This window comes from Anser cygnoides, chromosome 23 (genome assembly GCF_040182565.1).
Source record: "Anser cygnoides isolate HZ-2024a breed goose chromosome 23, Taihu_goose_T2T_genome, whole genome shotgun sequence".
Classification (NCBI taxonomy): Eukaryota; Metazoa; Chordata; class Aves; order Anseriformes; family Anatidae; genus Anser; species Anser cygnoides.
Genome location: NC_089895.1, coordinates 5,062,780 through 5,086,158, shown reverse-complemented (window position 1 = coordinate 5,086,158; position 23,379 = coordinate 5,062,780). Strand labels below are relative to the sequence as shown.

Sequence of the window (23,379 nt, the reverse complement as noted above, 5' to 3'; positions counted from 1 at the left end):
AAATAAGGGGTGAAATGGCAGCTGGTTTCTGTTCCCCGGAGCGTCCCCATGGGGCTGTCCCCTGCCTGTCCCCACCGCTGGCAGGCAGCTGGGCCCCAAACCCGAGCTGCCGATGCCCGACCCTGCTGGCACGAGGGCCTTTTACAGCCCGTGTGGTTTTCTGCAGGATTTCTCAGGGCACTGGTGTTTGAAGAGGGGGAAGAGTGGTTTTTTTTATTTTTTTTTCTGGCTGTCAGCTTTCCTTAAGCCCTAAAGTGGTGTCGGCTGGAAGGAGTGAGGGATCGCCCCTACCTTCGCCCCTGCCCTGTCTCTGTCAATTCTCTCCAGGACTTGCCACTCTCGCCCACCTTTCCAGTTCAGCTCTTTTTCAATCTCAATAGCCTTATTGGCATGACACGGTTTGCAAGTATTGCCAAAGTTAATTCATCAAACGTCCGTCCCTAGGAGCAGGCATTTCTCAGCACAATTACTCCCCAAAGACTCATCCAATGCACAGAGCAGGGCCGAACACCACGGTTTAATGTCCTCATTAAATAACAATGAATAACACCCCCCCATCAATGTCATCCTATTTCGGAGTGCCGCAGCCTCTTGGAAGCTCAGGGCCACAGGGACAGAGCTTTGGGAGCTCGTCCCAGCATTTATTTGGATGACAGGCACCCACCCAACACCGTCGTGCCTGGCTCTGCCCGTCCCCGTCCCGAGGAGCTCGGACAATGCAGACACACAAATGATCATTTTTTTTTTCATTTTATTGTGAGGTGCTGAGGGACTCGCCCGGGGGCGTGTAGTGAGTCAGCATCAGGGCTGGGAATTAAACCCAGGCCTCTGGGGGGGCTGCATACAAAACCGGCTCTGCCCCCAGGATGGGGTTTGCACCAGGGACCACCGCGGGCGCTCCGGCAGCTCCGTCTCCAGCCAGCTCCTGCTCTGAGCCCAAACTGATGAAATTGGTGCATCCCAGCCCCGAAGCCTGCATTTCTATGAGGGTTGGAGCGATGCCCGCGTGCTTCCCTCTGCGTAGCCTGGGATCCTGGAAGAGGAAAGCCTTGTGCATGTCATCGGCACCTCGATTTTGGAGTCCTGCTCAGCAGAGCCCCGTACCCGGCGTCTGCGTGCTCCTCCTCGGCACCCAAGGCGGGCTGACGGGGCTGAGCTCGGGGCAGGCAGCTGGCAAGGCTCGGCTGTGCTAACACAGAGAATCAGGAGCTTGCTGGAGCCTTGCAGCCCTTCAGGCAGGCTCGCTGTGCCGGGCCAGAGCTGATGGATAGCCCTGGAGTCATTCGGGAGGCTCGGGAAGAAACCTCTCCCCGCAGTAGCTGCTGGCAGAGGTTTGCCTGCACCCTTCTTGCAGCCTGATCCTGCTCGTGGCGGCTGGGTCCTGCGCCAGCTGAGCCGCGGGGCTGTTATACCCAGGAGAAAAGCAGCCACGCCAGGAGTGACCGAGTTTCGTGCGTGTCATGACAATTCCCTGACCTCTCTCCCTCCTCCGCTCCGATGGAAGCAATTACCCAGCTACCAGACGTTCGCTCTGTTAATTTTGGCTGGGAGATGGACGCGCCAGGCTCGTCTGTGCGCAGCTCTGCACACGCAGGTCACATCCAAATCAAATTTCTCCTGCCAGACACCTCGCTGTGTCCCAGGCGGGGTCAGCGGTGGCGGACCCATGGCCTTGCACCCTCCCTGCTCTGCTTTTTGCTCCCTCCCAGACCTGGGGATGCTCAGCGTGCTGGAAGACCCCCCCCCCCACCACCACCACCAAACAAAGCAGCAGCCCCATAAAGAAAAAACCTCCTATAGAGGCATTCCAGCAAAGATTTCCCCATACCCAGGCGGGGAGACAATGGTGGGAAGGAAGTCGCAGCCATTACCGTCATTGTCTCAAGGTTTAATCGGGCGCTTGGGGATTAGCACCTCAGCACCGAGGGCACAGCTGGGTGGAAAAAGGGCTCGGCCCATCCCGTGGAGAAAGGACGGGTCCTATAAGAGGACTTTCTGGGTGCTGTGTGGGTGAGGGATGGAGATTGCAGCCGAGGAGGGCTGGGGATCACCGGGGGGCTGTGCACGGCAGCCGGTGCCCCTCCAACTCCTGCTCCTCGCCCAGGGCAGGGGGAACGGGCAGGAGCCTGCAATTCCCTCGAACCTGTTTTCCAGATCCCCTGGCATCATTCCACGGCTGGCGGTGCGTGCGTCATCGCTTTACGAGCCTGCCTCGTTCCCCGGGAGCCCCCTTCCCCTCCCCTTTCCCCCCGCGCGCGCACACATTTTATTTATTTGTTTATAACACTTCGCCTATCCCCAGGATGCCTTTCATCTGCGGGGGCTTAACCGTTTCGGGGACTGGCAGAGGGCAGGATCTTGGGGGGGGGGGATAGGCAGAGAAATCGCCCCTTGTTCATGGCACGGGTGGACCAGGACAGTGGTGGTGGTCCCCGAGGATGCTCCGCTCGCCCGACCCCGCTGCCTCTCCCCTCCGCGCTGCCCCTTGCCCACCACCAGCCCCCAGGGACCACGGCCTCAAGGCACCTCCGTGCCCGGCAGACGAGGAGGGCACGCATCCCTCGGGGCCGCCCCGATGTCCCCTCCCGGGACCGCAGGAGGGGACAATGTCTGGGAAGGAGACAATGAGCACAGCCACCCTCGCGCTGCGGTTGCTGCCTCCAGACACCCTTGGCGGCTCTTTAAAGGGCTGGGGAAGGCTTTTTTGTCTGGGGACTGTGGGGCACTCCGTGCTGCCAGAGGAGGAGGAATCTCCCCGGGGAAGGCTCAAGCCTGGGAGATGTTTGGGCAGGGAAAAGCCCAGCCGAAGCTCCACGTGCTGTGCAGAGGAAAAGATCCAGGAGGTGCGAGGGGGTCCAGGAGGGCAGGCTCTGCCCTGAGCTCAGCAGGGAGCACCCAGCACCCAACACCTGGGTGTTCGGGTGTAAATACCCCGGCCAGGCGGCTGTCAACAGCAATTAGGGTTTCACACCCTGCCTGAGAGGCCCCAGCAGCGTGGGGCCGGGAGTGCCAGACAGGGAGGAGAGGAGGGCGCAGGATAACGCCGCGTGCCACCACCACTGTGTGCACAGGTGATGCTGGCAGCCTGGTGGGAGCGATGCTCCTCAATCCTTGCATTTCTCCTGCCTCCACCTCGTTGCTTTGAGGTTATTGACGTCCACAGAGGACCTGCTCCTGCTCGCGTGCTGGGAAGAAGCGCGGTGCTCAGCCCCTTCCCTCCACAGCAGCAGCGCACAAAGGCGCTTTGTGGAGACGAGCCCGGGGCAGACGCTCTCCTCCCCCGGAGGCACATGGATCCCATTAGCCTAGCGTGAAACAGGACCAAGCACGGCCCTGGCACTGTCAGAGGCCAAAAATGCCTTCATAAATGAGGCCAGAGCGCTCTGTGCCTGCCTGCAGAGCCTGTCCCAGGAGGGCACGGGGATGGGGGCACGTGGAAAATGTTGTGTGGGGTGGGGAAATCCACCCGGGGCTGCTCGCTGCTGTCAAGTGCTGGATTTTTGCTGCCTGGGCTGAAGGTCCCTGTGCTCGGGGCACCACGCCAGCCCCCGGGGTCATTGGCAGTGGTCCCGTGGTTGTGCTAATACCCAAAGGAGCACCGGGCAAGGCACCGGGTGCTGCTTCGCCCCAGCACACCCCTCCTCGCGCACATCCAGGTGAGCACAAACGCCTCCGAGCTCCCACAGCTGAGCTGCGAGGAGCAGGATTGCAAAATCCGGGCGGTTGCACCAGCGAGAGCGGGCATGGGGGGGGGGTCAGCAGCACCCAGGGGTGCCTCCTGGGATCAGCACCCACCGTGCCATGGGGACAGGGGACAGTGCCACCGCCCTGGGGTGGCTGAGCCCTGCCACCGAACCTCAGCGCCTTGCTGCTGCGGTCTCAGGGTGATTAACTCGAGTGTCAGGCAATTAACTTCTTCACACTCGCAGCCTCTAAACTCCCCCCATAACTCAGCGGCGACAGCCTGGCTGTTTATTTTCTGCTTCGGGAGAAGTCGGGCCGAGGCTCCAAAGGAAGACACCCTGATTTATGGCCGGGACAAAGGAGCCAGGAGGCTTTAAAAGCTGGAGGCCGGCTCCTGGCATGCACAAAGTGACATCAGAGAAGCAGCTCCTTGTGCTTGAGATATTTTCTTCGCCCTGGATGGGGCAGGAGCTGGGGGTGAAGAGCAGCAGTGCCGGTTGCAAGGTGGCAGTCACAAGGCATGGTTAAAACAAGCCCGATGGAGCTGGGCAATGTTCCCCGAGGACAGCAGAAAGCCCCGTGGTAGCCAAAAGAGGGGGCTGAGGATGGATTTGCATGCAGGTGGTGCTCATCTTCACAGCTATCTATGTGCTTTTTTTTTTTTTATAGCTGGGAAATATTTTGTGTGCCGCGAAGGGCTGGTTTTTTTGCATAAAAGTGGTGCTTGGTGGCAGCCTCTATTTGCATTAGGGCCGAGGAGGGATGCGTGAGGCCAGAAGACCTGAACCAAAAATGGGGCCGCGGGTCACTGGTCGGGATCCCGATGCTAACGGATGGTTAAAGGAATTTGCTCAGAACATCTATATTTTGGTTGGAACCAGGAGCGTCTTCCCAGCCGGCTGCAACACCCTCGGTTGCTACCCGGCGGTTGTTTTTTTTATAGCTCCATCTCCAAGGTCTCAGGCTCATTATCCTCATTTTAGAAATGAAGAAGTAAGCAAAGGGAGGTGCTGTGTTTTGAATAAGGTCTCCGGGGAGGCCAGCAGCACATCTCAGCCTTCCCGAAGCTCCCAGCCCCGTGGCCTTCCCACCAGAGCCCTCAGGATCCACCCCGGGAGCGAGCCGGGGCTCCTGACAACTTCACGGCTCCCCTGCAGCTCCCTGACCCACGAGCTGCCAGCAAAACCCGTCTGCCGCTGAGGTTAAAAACGTTGCCCACGGGGAGAGCAAAGTCTGCCGTCGCCTGCAGCATGCCTCTTGCTTGGAGTTATTGCCTGTGGATTAGCAAAGGTCAGGGATTACTGCTCCAGCCCTTCCCAGCCTCTTCCTCTGCCGCAGGTTAGGGCCACGCTAGAAAAAAAAATTGTGTTGATTTAGCCCGATCTGCGAGCGCATGGAAAAATCCCACCCAGCCTGGGGGAGCCATGGGAGCAGAATTCCTGGAGCAGATGTAATCGTGCTGGCGAACGGAAAATACCCCACCCCTTGGCCACCGCAGCGAGCTGGGGGAATTAATGGGATCCCTATGGGCGAGGAAGCTCCTTATCAGCGAGCGCCGTGTTTTCTCGGCCCTGGCACCCTCTCTGCAGCAAGCCTCGGTCCCAGCCTACCCCCTGCTCCTCCTTTCTCTGCCGTTAGTCTTTTCATCTCTTTTCTCTCGCCCGCCCATTTCCATTTTGCCCTGACAACTTTTTTTTTTTTTTTTTTTCCTCCTCCTTGCAGAATGTGGGAGGGATGAAAGCTGCAGATAATTAATAACCCCAGCACTTTTCAGCTCTGCCTTCCTGGGAGAACTCAGAGATCCCTGCTCCCTCCACCTCTGCCTCCCCCTGCAAACGCTCCCTCACTTCCAGTCATGTGCTGTCTCTTCCCATCGCCTGATAAATTGCAGCTGGCAGCTCCCACCCCAGCAGGCTTGGCTTGTTTCGTGCGTGTGTGCATGCGGGTAAGGATCCGGCTGGAGCCGGGGACAGGGGATGGATGTCAGCCCCTCTGGAGGTGGCTGTTGTCACGGTTTCTCAGCAGCAAGCCCTCGTTTCGAGCTCCTCGGTGTGGGTCGGGCTGCGATCTGCCGTGCAGGGCACGGTGAAACAGCCGACATCCCACGGAGCCGGCCCTAAGGGTGGCCGCAGCCTCTCCTCCTCCCTCTCCTCTCCCCTTCCAGGTGGTGCCCAGCAGCTCCGCGGCTCCTTCATGCTTAGGGCAAGGTCGACCCTTTTTTCCTACAGCTAGCTCCTGGCCTTTCCTGCTGGAAACTGGAAATAAGTGCCTTGAAAGAGAGATTGGGAAGGCAAAAGGCAGGGCCTAAAGGAAGAGGCTCGGGACGTGCTTCAGGCAGGGCACAAATCAGAGCTGCTGCAGCGGCTGCCTGAGCAAATAACCAGCAGGAGACACAACAGGGAGAGGCCAAGGAGAAGCTGCTGATAACCCCGGGTCGCCTCTCGGGGGCTGCGCGGTGGCTCCAGCTCTGTCCTCTTGCGCTGGCGAGGCAGCGGGTGTCCAGGCGTGCTGGCACCCAGCAGGAGCAGGATTAGTCCCAGGCATCGCCCCCCTGCAGCAGCCTGGCCACCCGCACACGGGAAGGGGCAAAGCACCGCGAGCAGCAGCAGCCCCCAGGGATGCCGCAGGGCTGGCTCCGCACCCATCCTGCTCGGCTGGGACCTGCCAAGCCCTGCTCGGGGCACAGCACCGCAGGGGCACGACCCTGAGGTCTCCCCGCTTGCCCTGCTCCATCAGTTTTGAAGCGCTGGGTGGAAAACGACCAGCTTCAGATGTGAGCATTGCTTTATTTTTGGTGCTTCTTCGCTCCCTCTCTCCCCTTCCCTCCTCCAAATCAGGGAACTCAAGACCCCATGGCTTTTATTTTATTTATTTTTATTTTTATTTTATTTTTATTTTATTTTTATTATTATTATTTTTATTTTATTTTTATTTTTATTTTTTATTTTTATCTATTATTTTATTTTTTTTATCATTTTGGGGCTTACTTTAATCCCTGTTACAGCGTTTTGTCCCCTTCCCTCCTGCCCGGTGCCCGAGCCCTAAGACCAAGAGGTGTTTACACCGTGGGCCTGCCCAGGCGTTGGGACTGGAGACAAACAGCAGAGGGTGGATGGAAATTAACATTTTAACACCGATTTCTGCCTGTCCCCAAACCCACGCTGACCCAGGACCCCTCCACCAGTCAGGGTTTTACCCCGGGACCTGGGGGTTGTCCCCAGGACGGGACCACGTCCCCCCGCCCCGGGGAGCTCCGTCTCCCCCCGGCACGTTGGGAGGCAGATTTTTCGCTTCAAATTACGCTCAATTAAGGAGCGCTAATGGGGCTGGATTTGGTCTGAGCGAGGCAGGGAGCAGGGTCAGGGCCGAACAATATCCTGTTGACATCACTCCCGAGGAGCAATTCACGGGCACAGGGGAGAAAGGGCCTCGCCGGGACTTCTCCTGGGCACAAAAACCTCAAAGAGGGGCTTGGCCTCTCCTCCTTTCTCCCCTGGCTCCTTTATGGGCAAAGGGGCGCCGGGAGGCACCTTATTAAGGGGACGTGGAGGGGTACGGGGTGGGGGGGATGAGTGGCCGTGTTCGCCCCGCTGGTGCCGGCGCATCCTCTGGGGAGGGGGCGGTGGGGTTTGGTTAACCCGCCTCATTAGTGGCCGTATGACATCATTATCTCACATTAGCGACACTCTTCCAGAGGTAATTGGGAAGCCTCTGGAATGGCCCCGTGACCTTTAATTAATGCAGCGGGGCCTTTTCCTTGGGCCATTCCTCGCTCTGCCTCCAGCAGCTGCTTCTTGTTAAGATGCCGGAGCAAAGGGAGCCCTGCTCCCATGCCGAGCCCCCCCCCACCCCGTGGGGGGAGAAATGAGAAGGTGCACGAGCAGTCGGCTGCTGCTGGCTCATCCCAGCCCCTGGGGTCAGCGGCCCCTCGCCCACCCCATCCCCTCGGTGCTGCTCATCGCAGGGGGAAGGCGATCCCACAATCGCCTCGGCAGCCCGGAGGAGCCCCCGCGCGCTGCGGTAAGGGAGGAGGGAGAGACCGCGCTCCTCCCCAGCCTTTCATCTCCTTCCAGCTGCAGCTCTGCTGTCTGCTCCTGCCCTTTTTGCCGCTGCTGTCGTCTCTCCGGCTTGGCCTCAGCTGCTTAAATCAATGGGCAGAGATCAGTCACCGGCAGCGCCAGGTAGCGCGGAGGTTTCCGTCAGCATCTGGGCTGTCGTCGTTATTATTAGCAGCGTTATTGCAGCAGCGCCTGGAGGCTCCAGCGCGGGGTGGCACGGGGCTGTGCTTGGCACAGGAGGAGAGCAGGAGCTGCTGTGCTGAGCTCTTGCGTCCTGGTGTACGGCCAGGGCGCTGAAACACGAGGAGAGCCCCAAACGCGGTGACACCACGGGGCTGGGGTGACCTAAAACACATCCCAGACCCTATCGGTGTGCAACCCCGCAGCCTTCTCCGTGCCCTTGCCAGGAAAAAGCCCGACTGGAGCTGAAAAACCGAGCCGTCCTTACCACCCCGGGCCAGGATTTGCTGCCTCGAGTTCTTTTCAAAAGGAGCACAAGAATTTTTTTTTGCAGCATGCAAAGGAACGCAATCACTCAGAAATAACCCAAATAGCTGGTATGCAAATACAAATGCAAGCCACACATCCACCCCCCCCTCCTCACGAGGAAAAGGGGGAAGAAATATTTTACTTTCGTTAAGGAAGGGAGGAAAAAATGTGCACTTCAAATAGGATTCCCAGATGTGGCACAGGGAGACAGGAAGATGGGAAGAAATCACTGCGGTGGAAGGGCTTTGCTGAAGTTATTCCAAAGACAGGAACAACATCATTTCCTCAAAAGACTTCTCTCTTTATTTTTTTTTTTTTTTTTTTTGTAGAAGAGGTGGGTTTGTTGGGTCCTGCTGGGAGCACTGTGTGTGCGCCGAGGGACCCTGATTTCTGATTTCTCCACCAAAACCAGGGCACGAGTGATGCTGGAACATCGCATCCCAGCCCCGTCCTTTTGCATCTCCTCTTCGCCTGCCCTCTCCCCAAGAGATGCTGGCAGGCAGGCTCACTGGGTGGTACTGGGCGGCACTGGGAGGTACTGGGATGGCAGCGCCGCCCCGTGCTTTGTCCCAGCTCAGGCTCTGCTCTTGCTGCCCTCCCTCCGAGCACGCACAGCGCCCGAGGCACTGAGTCAATAATCGAGGGCTGTTGTTGGCCCAGCTCTAATCCCGATTTTGTCTCGGAAACCTCTCTAACAGTCTTCAAGCCGAGGAGATGAGGACCGCCGGTTGTCATCCTCCTGGCCACGATCCTCCGTGGGGCTTTTGTATTCGAAACAGGGAAACAAATGAACTCCCTGCGAGGAGCTGGTCAGAGGAGGGGGAGGTTTAATTCGCTGGGGACCGGAGGCAGCGTATTTAAAACACAGGTGGAGGATGTGCTCAGGTCCTTGGGAGCCTTCAGCTCGCGGAGAGCTTTACCTGTTTTGATATTTAGACTCTCAGGTTTCGGGGATCAGCTTGTGCAGAGCAATGCGTGTCCGCCACCACCCACCAGCTGGCCCCAGTGCCGTGTCAGGGAGCAGCAGCGGCTTTGCAGGCACCCCGAGCACAGCTCCCCGTAGCAAAGGAGGCTCTGGGGATTCCCATCCTGCAGCCGTCAGCGGGTTAATGCCACCAGGCTGATTTAATTCAAGCCAGGCTGCACCGAGGCAGCCTCCCCTGCTCTGCCCTGGCGGAGCAGCCCCGTGCAAGGAGCTACCGGTGTCTGCAGCCGACCTCTCCTTCGCCCTTTGGAGCTGCTGCCAGTGGGTGGGCTGGGGTCAGTGGTGCTGCCGATCCGCTGGGAACTGGGGTAACTGGAGTCTGCTGGGAGCTGGAGTAACTGGAACCTGCTGGGAGCTGGGATAACTCGGCCGCCCTGCCCTCGCCGGAGCTCCTGGCCAGGGGGCGGCCAGCGCGGGGCCGGAGGCAGCGGGGCCTCGAGGGAGCTCCGCGGATGCGGAGCAGCTTGCATTTGGGGCTGGGGTGGGAGGGGAGGGTGGGAGGGGAGGCCCTTTCAACCCCAAACGTAATTAATCAGCGGCTCGGACAGAAAGGGAGCTGCGGCTGCAGTTCCAGCTACCGTTGCCCTTTCCCTCACACCATGAAGGAAGAAAAACCACGCAGGTCCGAGGACCACCTCACCCCCAGCTGGGATTCCCCAAAATATCTTTTTTTTTTTTTTCTGAACGCAGACAAAATAACTGGTTAATCTTTTAGGGGCACGCTGGAAGCAGCTGACACAGTGACGTCTTGCAGGGAGCCTGATCCCAAAAGGAGATGTTGGCTGCCCCCACACACCTCCCCTTCCTTACCCGCCTGCCCTAACGCCATCCCGATCCCAATGCCCTGGGCATCGAAGCCCCCATTTTGGGATTAGCAGAAACCTGTGCATCAGGAGCTTAAAAACCTAGGGAAACCCGTAACTTTCTGGCTGTAAGTGACATCTAGTGGAAACGGAAGGAAAAAAAAAAAAAAAATGCTCCCCAGGTGAAATGCAGCTCCTGGCGGGTTCAGCAATGAGACTCGGATTCCCGAGGGCTGCAGCTTCAGCCCCGCAGCTTCTCGTGCAGCAGGACACAGGGGCTGTGTCTGTCTGGGTGTGACAGGGAGCGTGGTTCAGCTCAGCACCACCCCGTGAGTTACGGGGTGGCCGTGCCGTGCCGGTGGCCACCTGGCTTGTGGCTGCTGGTCCCGAGCCAAAAACCCTGCGAGCACCACAACCCACGCACGGGTCTGGCTTTACCACGCCGTAATTCGGATTTAAGTGCTGCAATGGGCTCAGTAAGCTTTGTGGCCGTCCAGGGCTCGCTGCCCTCCGACTGCTGCTGCGGTTTCGTGCTCGTCCCCTCCTGGTTTTGGCGTGGGGACCCGTCCTCCTGCTGCCCCCCTGCCCCGGCCAGCCGGGAGCTGTGTCCTGAGGCTGCTCCGGTGGCGAGCAGAGCCAAGGCTTGCAAGGAAACCTGAAACCCAGCGAGACTTGGATTAGCAACCCGAAACTCAGGCCAGGATACAAGCCTTTCGGAAGAGCTTGGCAGGGTTTCAGGCAAGCGCGGGCTGAGTTTCAAGGCAGCGGAGGCTGACCTTTGAGTGAGCCCACTGCTGGCTTCCCGGGAAGCATGGGCTTGAATTTTAAGAGAGCCTGGGGACAGAGTTTCAGGCAAAAAAGAATAATAATAAAATAATAAAAATAAATAAAATAAAATAAAAATAACACCGTTAAAGGGCTTAGGCAAAAACAATGCAGACCTCCTATGGTTCGGGGGTGATCATTCCTAGCGTTCACCTGTCCCCAAACCAGCAAAACCAGCCTGGTGGTTGCAGCTCCGCTGCGCTCCAAGTTTCAGTGCAGGCTTAACCCCTTCCTCGGCGCGAGTGGCTGCAAGCTCCGGGCTTTCTGGGGGGGGCTGAATTCAGGGTTTGCCCGCTCCCCATCCCGAGGGAGGGCTCACGGCGCTCCCTGCTCCCTGCCACCATCTGCACGGCCCACAGGGAGCTCCTGGAAGGGGAGAAACGCATCGAGGGGCGGGCATCACGAGATGGAAAGGCTGCCGCTGCCAGGGCAGAAGACCGGGGCGCAGGGATCAGCTGGAGATGGGCAGAGAAAGCCACGAGCAGTGGCCGAGGCTGAAGGATGCTGATCCAGCTAAAGCAGAAGGCATGACCAAGTGGGCACGAGTCTGCCCCAGGCAGTGGGAGGCAGCACGGGACGACGCAGCCTTGCCCCTGAAGCTGTAAATGTATTTCTCTTTCCACTGTGCTTTTTTTATTCCCCAGCCCTCTTCCTGCAAACTCATCGCTCTCTTCCTCCCCGTGCAGACACCATGTGATGGGTCTCGATCAGGGCAGGGAGGGCTTGTTTGTAATCAAACCCACATTTCTCAGCTGCATTGTCTCTGAAACGCGTTCTGCCAAAAACCTGATACTCGTGACTTGTTAGTGCTGATTTTAAGAGCCCTGTGAAGGTAGAATTTTCCCAAGTGGAGTTTGCTGGATAGGAAATTGCTTATCTTTGACTATTATTCTGTACAGCTCCGATATCTCCTTTCCCCCTGCCAGTTTTCCCTTTGTGCTGGGAATAACGAACGTGGGGGCCATAAAGGGGGGCTTTATATGCTCCCACTTTCTTTGCCCAGCTCCCTTTTCCGTGCCCTTGATCCTGGCTCCTTCTCCTACGCTACGTCCTGTGCCGCCAGGCAGAGAGGGGCCTCATCTGCTGCTTTATTTCAGTCCCGTCTCTAATTACAAGTTGACATTAGTTATTTATATAACGTCCTCAGTGCCCAAGCAGGCTGGGAGCGCCAGGGCAGCCGTGCCTGCGGCTCGGCAGGTGGCATCCGCCGCGCGCCTTGCTCCGGAGGTGCAAGCATCCCCTGCAGCATCCCCGCGTCCCATGGTGACCCAGAGCCAGGCGTACCCGAGCGGCACGGGGCCGGGCACGCGGCGCCGGGAGGAAATTGGAGACGGTCCCGCTGGACGTCCTTCGTGCACGGCCCCTGCCTTGCCCTTGAGGTCCCCGCTGCGCCTTTAGGGTCGCCCCAGAGGAAGGCGGGGAAGTGCTAGCAGATGTGTAATTCCCCTAAGGACGGTGTGTGGGCTTCGCCCGGCCAGCTAAATAAATACTTGGATGCCTCTTGCGCGGAGGCTTGTTTGTGTCTCCCAGGCCGGGGCGGAACATGTGGCGGGGTGTGTGCAGTTCCTGTTGGGTTTGGTGTGCGGCCGCCCCGGCGCTGGGTTTCAATGTGACACCGATAACGCGGGCCGCCAGCCCGCTGCTGGCTTCCAGTTCCGTCTCGCTGCGTCTGCCGCTTTCATGTTCGCTGCTGCGGTTTGCGAGGCAGAGTTTAAAGGTTTCTCTGACTAACCCCCGGCTGCTGGGCTCAAAGGGAAGGAAGCGGCTGCAGCCAAGAAAAGGAAGCCAGTTGGTTTCCCTCCTGCGTCTGCGAGCGCGTGTGAGGGGGAGCGGGAGCAGGGTGTAGCCAGATCCGAAACGAGATAGGACGGGAAGACAGCAGAGCTCTTCCCTTCCATATTTTCTCGGCTTGACAAGCTCCCCGCGTGCGTCAGCCCGCAGGATAAGGAGAGGAAGCGTGGCCCGGTCGAGGCTCCCCCGGCGCGCTCCAGCTGGGAACGCCGCAGGGCTGCGCGCCACCGGCACGCCGCGGGGCCGTGCAGTGCGTGACGGCAGCCACGAAGGGGAGCTTCCTCCCCGTGGGACGGGCAGCTGGGGCAGGGCAGATATTTCTGGCCCCCTGGGACCAGGGGCTGGCAGGAGCTGGGGGATATTTCTGGCTCCAGGAGCTATTTCTGGCTCCGGTTGCTGACCCACGGGTGGTTTTTCCCCCATGCCGTGCTCGCCCCCAGGATCCCACCGAGGCTCCCGTGCCCCTGCTGGGATGCTCAGCCCACGGAGCACCCCCAGGAAGATGCGGTGCGGGTATCAGGAGTGGTCCTGGGGACTTCAGGGGGTGCAGGGTGGAAATGAGCCCGCTGCCACCCTCGCCTCTGCCCCATCAGCTTCTAAATATGGGTCTGCCCTCCCCGAACCCATCACACTCGGGGCTCAGGTGACACTCGGGGCTATTTTTAGCGGGTGAATGGAGCTGTGCTGAAGCCCAGCTCTCTGCCCCCGTCAAGGGTACAGCATCATGTTGTGCCGGGAGGAGGTTCCAGCGCGGCTCTTTGAATGGCTCCACCACCGGCTGAGGTTGTGGCACAGGTAGGATGCGGCTTTGGGGGCTTTCTGCTTCTCCTCCTGCTGCCGGGTCCCCCCCTGCTGGCTTTGGGCTCTGCTGCAGCTCCCTCCCCAAAACCCAGGGGTAAGGAAGGGCTTGCTGAAATCTTGCGTGGGCTGCGCTGCCTGCCACCTTCGTGCATGTCACCGGGTCAGCAGGAAGGAGAACAAATCCTCCACTTTTCACCTGGGTTACAGGAAAAAGGGTGTGCGAGATGCAACGCTGCTGTGGCGCTGAGCAGAGGCAATCCCCAAAACAGCTCTGGGTGGGGTGGTCATGGCAATACCCAGCCCAGCAGTACCTGTCCCACTGGGTCTGCCGTGAGCCACCCTCGCCTTCAACCGATTTCACCCAAAAAACCATGGATGGCAGGGGCAAGGGGCAGGGGGCATGCACCACCGCGGATGCTGGTGCCCCCTCCTCACACCCCGCTCTCTCCGGCCCCCTCCCCTTGCTTTGCCGCTGCAGGCATGGATAACTTCGAGTACAGCATCCAGCTGAACGACAGGGACTGGGCTGAATTCTTGCAGGCGGCCGAGGAATGCGACCTAGCGCCGGCCTCCCTGGCCACGGCGGAGGAGCAGTGTCTCAGTGACATTGAGCAAGGGGACGGCGTGCCCGCTCCGCGCAGCGCCAGCGCGGACGGGGAGCTGGCAGCGAGGCCGGGCAGCGGGCCAGGGGCTGGCAGGGCGAGCTGCTCCCCACGTGGGGTGCCCGGGGCGGACGAGGACGAAGCGGACCCGTGCTCGGCCAGCAGCTTTCTGCGTGGGAGCGACCAGCCCGGCTGCCCGCTGCCCGCTCCCATGCCCAGCGCGCAGGGGACGCAGCCGCCCCGTCCCCCCGCGGCCGAGAGCATCCCAGGGCAGGACGCGGCATGCGAGGTGGCAGCGCCGGAGACGGCATCGGGGGAAGGAGCCACGACCAGCAGCAGCAGCAGCAGTGGGGCCATGGAGCCTGCTGGCCACCCCGCTGCACCCCGTGCCCCTGTGCACGGAGGGGATGCCGGGGGGGAGCAGCCCCGTGGAAGCCCAGTGGTGGCACAAATAGGTTCCCCGGATTTTTCGGCGAGGAAAAGTCTTAGCACAGCTGCCTGCGTGGAGCCTGGGGTGCAGGGACCCCCTCCCAACCTCCCCCCCAGCCCTGCCCCGGAGGCTGCTCCCAGCTGCCCGGCTCGGCCCCCAGACCCTGGGCAGAAAGCGGGGCCGGAGCCCAGCTCCCCAGAGGTGGTGAGACCCAAGGTGCCAGCGCAGATGAGGAAGAGCCGTAAGCAGCGCGGAGCCGGTGCTGCCGAGGTGACCCCGGTGGACAGGGAGCCAGCGGGGACCCCAGCACAGGGCAGCGGGGCGCCCACCAGGGCACCATCGTCCTCCCCGCTGACCTCGAGGAAGAGCAAAGGGAAGGAGAAGGCGGCCAAGCCGGCACCCGTGCGGCTGGGGAGCGAGGAGGCAGCGGAGAGCAAACGGCCGGCAGCCAGCCCTGGAACAGATGAGGGAGATGTGCCCACGAGCATCCCCCCGAAGCAGAAGGCGAAGGAGCCGGGGGCACAATCCCCCGGGAAGACGAGGGCCCCCAAGCTCCCCAGAGCAGGACAGGCAGGGGGATCGGGCGTGCGCGACGATGTGCCGGTGATTCTTACCACCACAGCCCCAGACCCTCCGGGAGAGGCGTGCCAGGAGGGGAAGGCTCTCCGTCCCCAAAGCGTGGCTGTCCCTGCAGGGGATGCTGCCAGGGGGGGCCCTGGGGAGCCTGCAGCTGAGCCCCCCGTGGAGGTGAGCCCCCCAGGCTCTGCAGCCGGGGGCTGCGCAAGGGCAAACTCGCTGGATGTGACTTGGCCCGAGATGTACGACTATTTGTTCTGTGACTCCCAAGGGGAAGAAGAAGCAATGGTGAACTCGGTGGAGGGCGAGAAAACACCCTTGGAAAGGGAAATATCCTTGCCTGAACTGTATGAATACTTTTTCAATGAACCTGAAGGAAACAGGAAAAAAGTCAAGGGCAAAGAGAGGAAGCGAAAGAAGTTGAGCAGCTTGGACCGCGATCAGCAGAAAGAGGAACCTGACCTGGCGCTGGTCAAAGAGCCCCAGGCTGCCACGGTCCCGGAGCTGTACGAACACTTCTTTCCCGACGGGCCTTGGAACAGGGGGGGCTGGCGGGGGCTTTTCTTCACCACGCCAGCCTCCGAGGTGAAGAAAGCCGTGGGGGCTTTGAGGTCCTTCCTGCAGAGGCCGATTCACCTTGGCAGAGGCCAAGTGCCGGTGCCGCCGGCTCTGGCGCGGAGAGGATCCGGAGAGCCGCTCGCCCTCGTGCCGCTGGGAAGAGGCCAGGCGCAGCCCCAAGCTTTGGACATGGCCCTTGCCCTGAGAGGTAAAGCACCGCGACCCCGTGCCCAGCACCCCTGGCTCTGCTCGTGATGCTCATGGTGCTGCTGGCCCCGCGGGAAGGACGGGGACCCGGGGGAGGTCTGGGCATGGCCGGCTTTGCTCTGAGCGTGCTTGCAGTGGGGTGATGGGCTGGCCACAAGTCCCTGTCCTACCCGGTGTGGCTGTCCCTGCAGTCGTGCCATCCCACTGAACCATGTACTTGTGTTTCTGGCGAGGGGATGGGAGGGTAAAGAGCAAAATCAAAGCCCTCAGGCCCCTGAGATAAGGCAGCGGCTGCCGAGCCGCAGGCTGATGAGGTTGGGTTGCTGATTGATCTTGAATTAGTGGGGGAAAAAAGTGTGCATGGGGGGGGAACACATCCAGCTGAAGGTGAGGGGGGGCTTAAAAACACGGGCTGAGATTTGCAAAGCGCCATCCAGAGACCCCAAAGGCTTCCAGAGCGCGGGGGCAGGTCAGAGGGATGGGGGGAGAAGGCAGAGCGGGTCTGACCGCCAGGACAGCCGGCGTATTTGTCTTAGAGCTTACGCGGGGCTTAGAGCCGCAGTGCCTCCCGTTAATATTAAAACCAAACACCGAGTGACTCATCCCAAGGGGCGCCTCAAAACAGAGCTCCCAGTCTGTTTGCACAGAGAAAAAAAAAAAACAAGAAAAACCTGTGCCACGGTGGTAGCTAATTAATAATCCGGCTTTAATTAAACGCCTGATCAAATAAACGCGGGAGCAAAAATAACCTACTTCTGCGAGGTGTCCTGAAGCTTGCTCTCGTCCCCACAGGGATACCCGAGGCCCCGCTGCCGCTGACCCACAAGGACATGTGTCTCGTCTTCTGCGCCTTCGCCTCCTGGGCGGTGAAAACCTCCGACCTGCAGGCTCCGGATGCCTGGAAAACCAGTGCGTGCGGCGCGGGGCTGGGGGAGAGGGGCGGGCAGGGGCTGGGGGAGGACCCGGCGGGGAGGGAGGCAGGGATGCTAACGGACCCCATGGTGCTGGCAGGGAAATGCAGACACTTTCCTGTTTTTGTAGAGTCCTGCTGCTTTTTAACATGTCCCGTAGGAGTGTCAGTCCTGAGTCCTGCTTGCTTAGGGTCTTTCTCTTTGCACGGTGTCTGCTGCCTTCAGCTGAGCCTGGCTTTATCCCCGCTCCATCCAGCCTCAGTTAGGGACCAGTATGGGGTTTTGGGGATAGGAGAGGCTTTTTTAAGGTCCCTGCTTTCAAGGAGCATCACCACGACTTCAAGCGTGCACATTTACCCTCCCTCAGCTCAGATGGAACAAGTACATGCATTTTTATAATGTGCCACAAAGGGATAATCTTTTTCCTAAATACCACCCCGGTGGCGCATTGACCCTGCCAGCTCCTCCATCATCCCCACGCGTGCCCCAAAACACGCGTGCCCCAAAACACAGCCTGCACAAAGCACAACCCTCGGTCCCCCTCTCCAGCCACAGCCAAGCTGGTGGCAAGGCAAGAAGGGGGAGCACACGGGACGTGGCACCGAGGAGCAGGGCACGGGGCCAGCGCCGCCCATGGGCTCTCCGGGGAGGAATGTTCCCCACGAAGGTCACGCAGGAAGCTGACACCCCGGGGCTGAGAATAGCCCGTTAGCTAAGGTTGCTCCGCGCAGCAATCACAAGGAGCTCTTGGCCTGCTCTTCGTTGCCTTCTTAGTACGAGGCAGAGGCGGCGGAGGGGGTGCGGGAAGCAGGCCGCAGCCTCGTGCCATGGGATTGCGTAAGGCAGCGTGTAAGGGGCTTTGCCTGGGCAGAGAGCTGGGCAGGCTGACCTCTCCTATGAACCAAGCTGAAAACCCGCACCAGAGGCTCAGAGAAGGGCCTCGTTCTGTGTGCATTCTCCCCGAGGTCTTGTTTGTAGCTCTGCATTTTCTGATTCAGAGTTTGGGGTGTTTTCTGCTTTGGGCTGGGATCAGAATATCCGCAGACAGCCCACAAGAAAAAAAGATTTCTTGGCATCTTCCTGGTCTGAACAGTAGAAAAGGAAGGGAATGTCCTGAAGCTCTGGTCAGGTTCCCTACTGTGACCTTCTCATCCAAGATCAGACATCTCCACGATAGCCTGTAGACCACCACCCAGCCAGGCAAGCGTAGATGTTTCATCACCATTTCCACTGGTCTTTCCCCAAATCTCCTTCCTTTCCAAAAGGTCCTTCCTTCCCAAAACGTCCTTCACTTCCCAGAAGGTCCTCCCTTCCCAAAATGTCCTCCCTTCCCAAAAGGTCCTTCCCTTCCCAAAATGTCCTCCCTTCCCAAAGGGTCCTTCCCTCCAGCGACCCGGCAGCTGGCCTCTCTCGGGGCACGCAAAGCTGCTCGGGAGGGATGGGCGTCCTGCGTGAGCAACAACTCCCGCAGCAGGACCAGCACCAAGGTAAGGCTGCCACCTTGAACACCTCGGCAGAGCGGGCCCCAGGAGATGGGATTTTCTTCCAGAAGTGCTTTTTTATTGATAATCCCATCCACAAATGGCCACAAGCCACTCCAGACGCAACCACCAGCACTGGATCCATGCCTCGTGTGATTCCCTAGCGCTCACTCCCCGCACGTCTCAGCCAGCCCGTGAAGTCTGTGTGCTCTTTCCCTCCAAACCAGCTATTTTTTTGGGAAAACGGCGTGCCCAAACTGCGGGAATAAATGTGGTCTGCCGAGCTGTGGGCAGTGTGGGGCTGAATGTGCTGGGAACAACTCAGCGTGGTGGGGACAAGGAGTGAGGGCAGGAGGGTCTTGGTGCATGGTCAGTGGCTTGTGACCCTCACGTTGAGAGAAGGATATTTTGGGTTGGGAAGAAGGCTCACCGTGGGACCACGATGGGTTTTTTTTTGCAGTGTTCCTGGCGAGCTTTGGCACGCTGTCCGCCATCCGCTACTTCCGACGGCAGGCCAGAGAAGGACGCCCGCGGACCTAGCCCCGGCGCACGCAGGAGGTGCTCCCCCGGGACGGGCGAGGACGGAGGAGGCAGGGGCCGGGCACCTCGTCCTTGGGCAGCGTGGGAAGCCTGGATCCCAGCACCGAGACTTCTCTGGACCCATCCCCAAAAGGGACAGGGTGTCACAGGAAGCAGGATCCTTCCCGTGGCGGTCGTTGGCAATACGGTAGGCGGTTTGTACCTGTACTGGACACAAGAGGAGCCCGGCGTGGGCTGGCTCGGTTCTTTCTTTGCACACTTCTTGCATCCTCGTGCCATCTGCTAGGAGTAGTCACGGTGTCTGACCCAGGGCGCTGCTCGCCCGTCCTCCCTGCTGAGCTCAGCTGGGGGCAAAGGAAGGCGCTGGAGGGAGCAGCAGAGGGAGGAGGGAGCCAAAGAAGCCAGGAAAAGGGCTTCGTGTCCTACTAAAGGGTTGGGGGGAAGAGAGGAGAGAGCTGGGGAAGAGCTGTCTCTGCCCAGCATGGCGCTTTGCTAAGAAGATGCCACAGCAAGGGGACGGAGGAGAGCAGGAAGAGGGGCTGAACGAAGGGAAGAGCCCTGGCAAGGACAGGAGCTTGTTGGAGAGGACACGGGGCGCAGGCACTTGGCCAGCCAAGGGTCTAGGTGTTCCACTTGGGGCCTCAGCTGCCTCCCGTCCTAGGAACATGAAATGGGAGGGGATGGAGGGTGAGCGTGGGGCTTTGTGGGGCAGGGGGTGAGACCCGGCACGGAAAGGGGGTGGAAAACACCAAGGAGGTGGTTCGGTTTCTTCCCTGTCTCGAGTGTCGTCCTGGGACCCAAGGGCATTATTCATGAGGGTTTTCTGCACTCCCAAGTCTGGCGACAGCACAAACGTGAGATTTGTTAAGCACTTAGGGACCAGATCCACAAAGGTACCGGGGGGAAATGTGCCCCAAATGCCTGTGTGGGTCTGCCTATGAGCTTTGTAGGAGCAGTAAGGGTTTGTCTTCTGGAACAGAAGGAGAGGTTCGGCTCTTTCCTTGAAATGCAGAGTGCCATGTAATTTTAATGTGTGTGGGGTTGCACTTAAGACCGTGTATTATTGCAGATAAGAGAGCACACTGTGGTTGCACAGTGAGACACGTAGCAGTAGGTGGTAAGAGGGATGTGCAGGCTCTATATGGACTATAGTAGCTGTATGTTCAGTAGGAAGAGTTTTGTGAAGGAAGAGAACATATTTAATATGCTGAAAGCTTCTAATAAAGATCTATCCCATTTAACACCTCTGCGTGCCTTCCTCTGTCTGCATCGTCCACGCGTGGAGCTGTTGAACGAGTGTTGGGTTTTAAAGGATGAGAAATCAATTTATACTGGGTCTGCTGGTATAAAAGCATAGAAGAGGATGGGGAGCCCTAGAGGACGGAGCACCCAGGGTTCTGGGCTGCTTTTCCTCCCCTTTGGCTGCATCCCCAGGGCCTGTCCCTGAGCACGCACCGTGCCCACGAGCACAGCGGTGAGCACGGGGGGGGGCGCAGGGAAGCAGCCCCCAGGTCTGCTCCGTCCTTCCCTGCACAGCCTGGCACTGCAGCCCTGGAAGTCCTGCCGAGCAGACCTCGCTCGCAGGAGCACGGCAGGCAGAGGGGAGGTGGAAAGGCTCACATATGCTCAGTTTTACTGTTTATCCAGCCATAATCCATTAAGCGCTCCCCGCGAGCTCAGCGGCAGGTGGAAATGCGGCAGCCTCGGCGTGGCGGGTGGGTAATGGGGGAACAGCTGGAGGAAGCGGGCGATTTCATTCTGCAGGGCTTTCCTGGGAGACCAAGTGACACGGAGCTGAGCAAAGCAGAAAAAGGGCAGAGGAGGGCAGCAGACAGGCTTGCTGAAAGGAAGGGGGCCCTGGGACCGCCAGCCCTCCTCTCATCCTGCACAGCTCCTCCTGCAGACTGAAGATCCCAGCGGAAGCTGAACCACAAACAAGCATTGCTGGCTTCTTCCTCGCTTTGAATTTTTCAGATTTTTGTGTTTTCTAGCCTTGCCACACAAGCCTGGAAGAAATAACCTTTTCCCTTCGCTTTGCAGGTGCAGGGACAGTTAGTTTCCCTCCCAGCTTGTGCAGCGCTCCCAGGTGCAGTGCTGGCAGCTAATAAAGGCTCGTGCCAGAAATCACCAAATTTAATCCCAGGCAAAATGGCTGGGAAAGCTGCCCTGGTTTGTCTCAGTGGTGCAAAGTTGGCCTGGAGATCTCGGTGGATCTGGGAGCCTTCCTGGCCAGAAGCCACGGTGTTGAGGACACCTTTGAGGACATCAGCTCCTCCAGGAGCTCTGGGATGGGGGCACGCACCTGATCCTTTCTAACACCCTTGGTTTGTGTCTTCCTGAACTCCCACCCCAACTCCTGCCAACCCTAACCACTCTGATTCCAGGAGTCCATCTCTCTGCCTCAATGTCTCCATCCCAGGGTGTGAAACCTGCGCCAGCTTTCTTCCCAGAAGAGCTCAGGACCACGTTACACCACGGGCAGCGTGAGGCGCCCATCTGCTTTGCGGTGAGAGCACTTTGCCTGCCTGGGACCGTCGGGATCTGGTCCTTCAGAGCTTGGGCTTGGAGAAACAAATGTGCTTTGGCACCTCCCCCTGCACAAGTCACCGAAGACACCAGATTATCCACCAGGTCACAGGTGCATTTCACACTCCTTTTGTTCTCCGCTGGCAGAAGCAGATGAAATAAATATTTCAGAAGATGGATGTTTTCAGTCCACTGCAGATGCAACGGGAAATACTGCAAGAAGCTCGTTGGTAGCAGCTCCGGGAGCGTCTGCTGTGCTCGTTCAAGCAGCGGCGTCTCCGGTGTCCTTCAAGGAAACCAGCACGGGCTTGCCTGCAGTTTTAACGCTTGGTTTGTTCTCTGACCTTTTAAGCTCTCGCCTCTCTCCACGGCCAGGTCAGCCTGCTTGTATCTGTCCCCGGAGGGAGCAGCCAGAAGCTCACCGTCTTTTGCAACAGCCCCGGCCACCACAATAGAAACGACCTTTTCGGAGCATCCTCGCGGTGGCGGCGAGGCTGTTTGCACTTCGCTGAAGAAAACGTCAGGGCCGGCAGCGGGAGCCGTGCCATCCCGCCCCGCTTCCTCGCCTCGCACGTAGCTCCCACATCTGACACCTCGTCGTGCCAAGCAGATGAAAAAGTCAGGCAGGTGCACGCTCCTGGGCCGCCGGGGCATACCACGCGCTGCCCTGCCATGCGCGCCGGAGCCGGGGCGGGCACGGCTCTGTGCCTCTCCCCCTCTCCTGCAGCAATCCGCTTCGCCAGAGCAGCTCCTGTTATTTATTTATTTATTTATTTATTTATTTTTTGCCTCACCTTCTCAGTAATGAAATCAGAGCAAAGCTTCCTGCGGGCATTTCTGCTGGGTCATTTCTGCGTCATCGCCGTCTTCTCGCGGGACATCAGAGGGATGTCTGAGGGCTGCTGGTGCCAGCCCTGGATGGCTGCAGCGGGGCTGGCGTTGCCTTTTGCCCCCTCCTTGCTCGCAGGGGCAGCAAGGCCAGGACGAGGCACCGGGGTGGGCTCCCAGCGAGGATCCCCGAGGGAGCTGCGCATCGCCGAGCCGCTGCATCCTGCGCATCGCCAGGTCCCTGCTCGGGGGCAGCGCGCTCTTCCCGGGGGTTCCCACACCTCGAGGGGGCACAACACCCAATTCATGGCTTTTAGCACTAGCGAAGGAGTCGAGATTATCTGTCACAGGGGGAACTGTTGGCAGTGAATGTCACCTTGTGCCGTGCACCTGCTCTGCGAATAGAGGCGGGTGTCCTGTGACCGCGCGGAGCCGCGGGATGTGCCCCCCAGCCTCACTCAGGCTGTGCTGCTGCTGCTGGGGTGGATGAAGGCATTTTCCAGGAAAAGGGAGGTATTTCGCGCGTTCACAGGTACTACAGTTTCCATTTTCAGTTTCCATTTTCTACCTGTACCAAGACACCTGGTGCCACGTTAAGCAAACCATCTATTTCTAAACCCTCTGTCTGCTGAGACAGTATCAGAGAAAAAGCATGAGAAAGTTTTCCCGGCCACCAGGCAGGTGTAGGTGGACACAGCTCCTGGGTCAGCATCCCGATGGGAAACCTTCAGGAAAACCCAAGGCCACCAAACCCAATGACTCGACAGGGAAGGCGGGCTGTGGAGCTCAGGTGGGAGGCCTGACCGGTCTGATGCTCGTGGAGGCTGGTTTGGAAACACTTTAGGGCTTGTATATGCACATAAATTGTTGTGTATTAATGGTGCCAGCCTGGGAAAACCGTACAACCTTCCGAGCAGGGATAAATAGAGGGAGACCAGGGAGAAGGGCTGCTTATAGGGGACCCAACCCCAGCTGGGAAGGGGAATAAGCCAAACTCCTTTAGCTGCTTGTAGGCAGGGGCTGTACAAGCATTTCAGTGGCAGTTTGCCATCATAATCCTTAGTTGCTATGGGGTAGCAGCAAAGAAAGAGCAGAGAGCAGGTCTTCCTGAGCAGCTGGGCAAAGGTGGGACGCTTGGGTCGTGCCCACACCCCCAGCCCAGCTCTCCATCGGTGCGAACCCTGACGGCGCCCGTGTGCTAAGGGCAGGCTCGCCTGTCACCCCAAAACGCTGCCCGGCAGCACGGCGGGGACAGGGCCAGGCCATACCTCAGGTGCCGAGGCA

General features: G+C 59.2%; 1 protein-coding gene across 1 annotated transcript; it reads left to right on the top strand.

Annotated features, from left to right (window-relative positions):
* The first annotated feature begins 13,283 nt into the window (after nt 1–13,283).
* On the top strand, nt 13,284–19,982 carry PERM1 (PPARGC1 and ESRR induced regulator, muscle 1). Its single transcript, XM_066982000.1, has 4 exons — nt 13,284–13,430; nt 13,915–15,810; nt 16,602–16,718; nt 18,662–19,982. Exons 2-4 carry the CDS (start codon nt 13,917–13,919, stop codon nt 18,739–18,741), a joined length of 2,091 nt encoding a protein of 696 aa, XP_066838101.1. The 5' UTR covers nt 13,284–13,430; nt 13,915–13,916; the 3' UTR covers nt 18,742–19,982.
* The last annotated feature ends 3,397 nt before the right edge of the window (nt 19,983–23,379 follow it).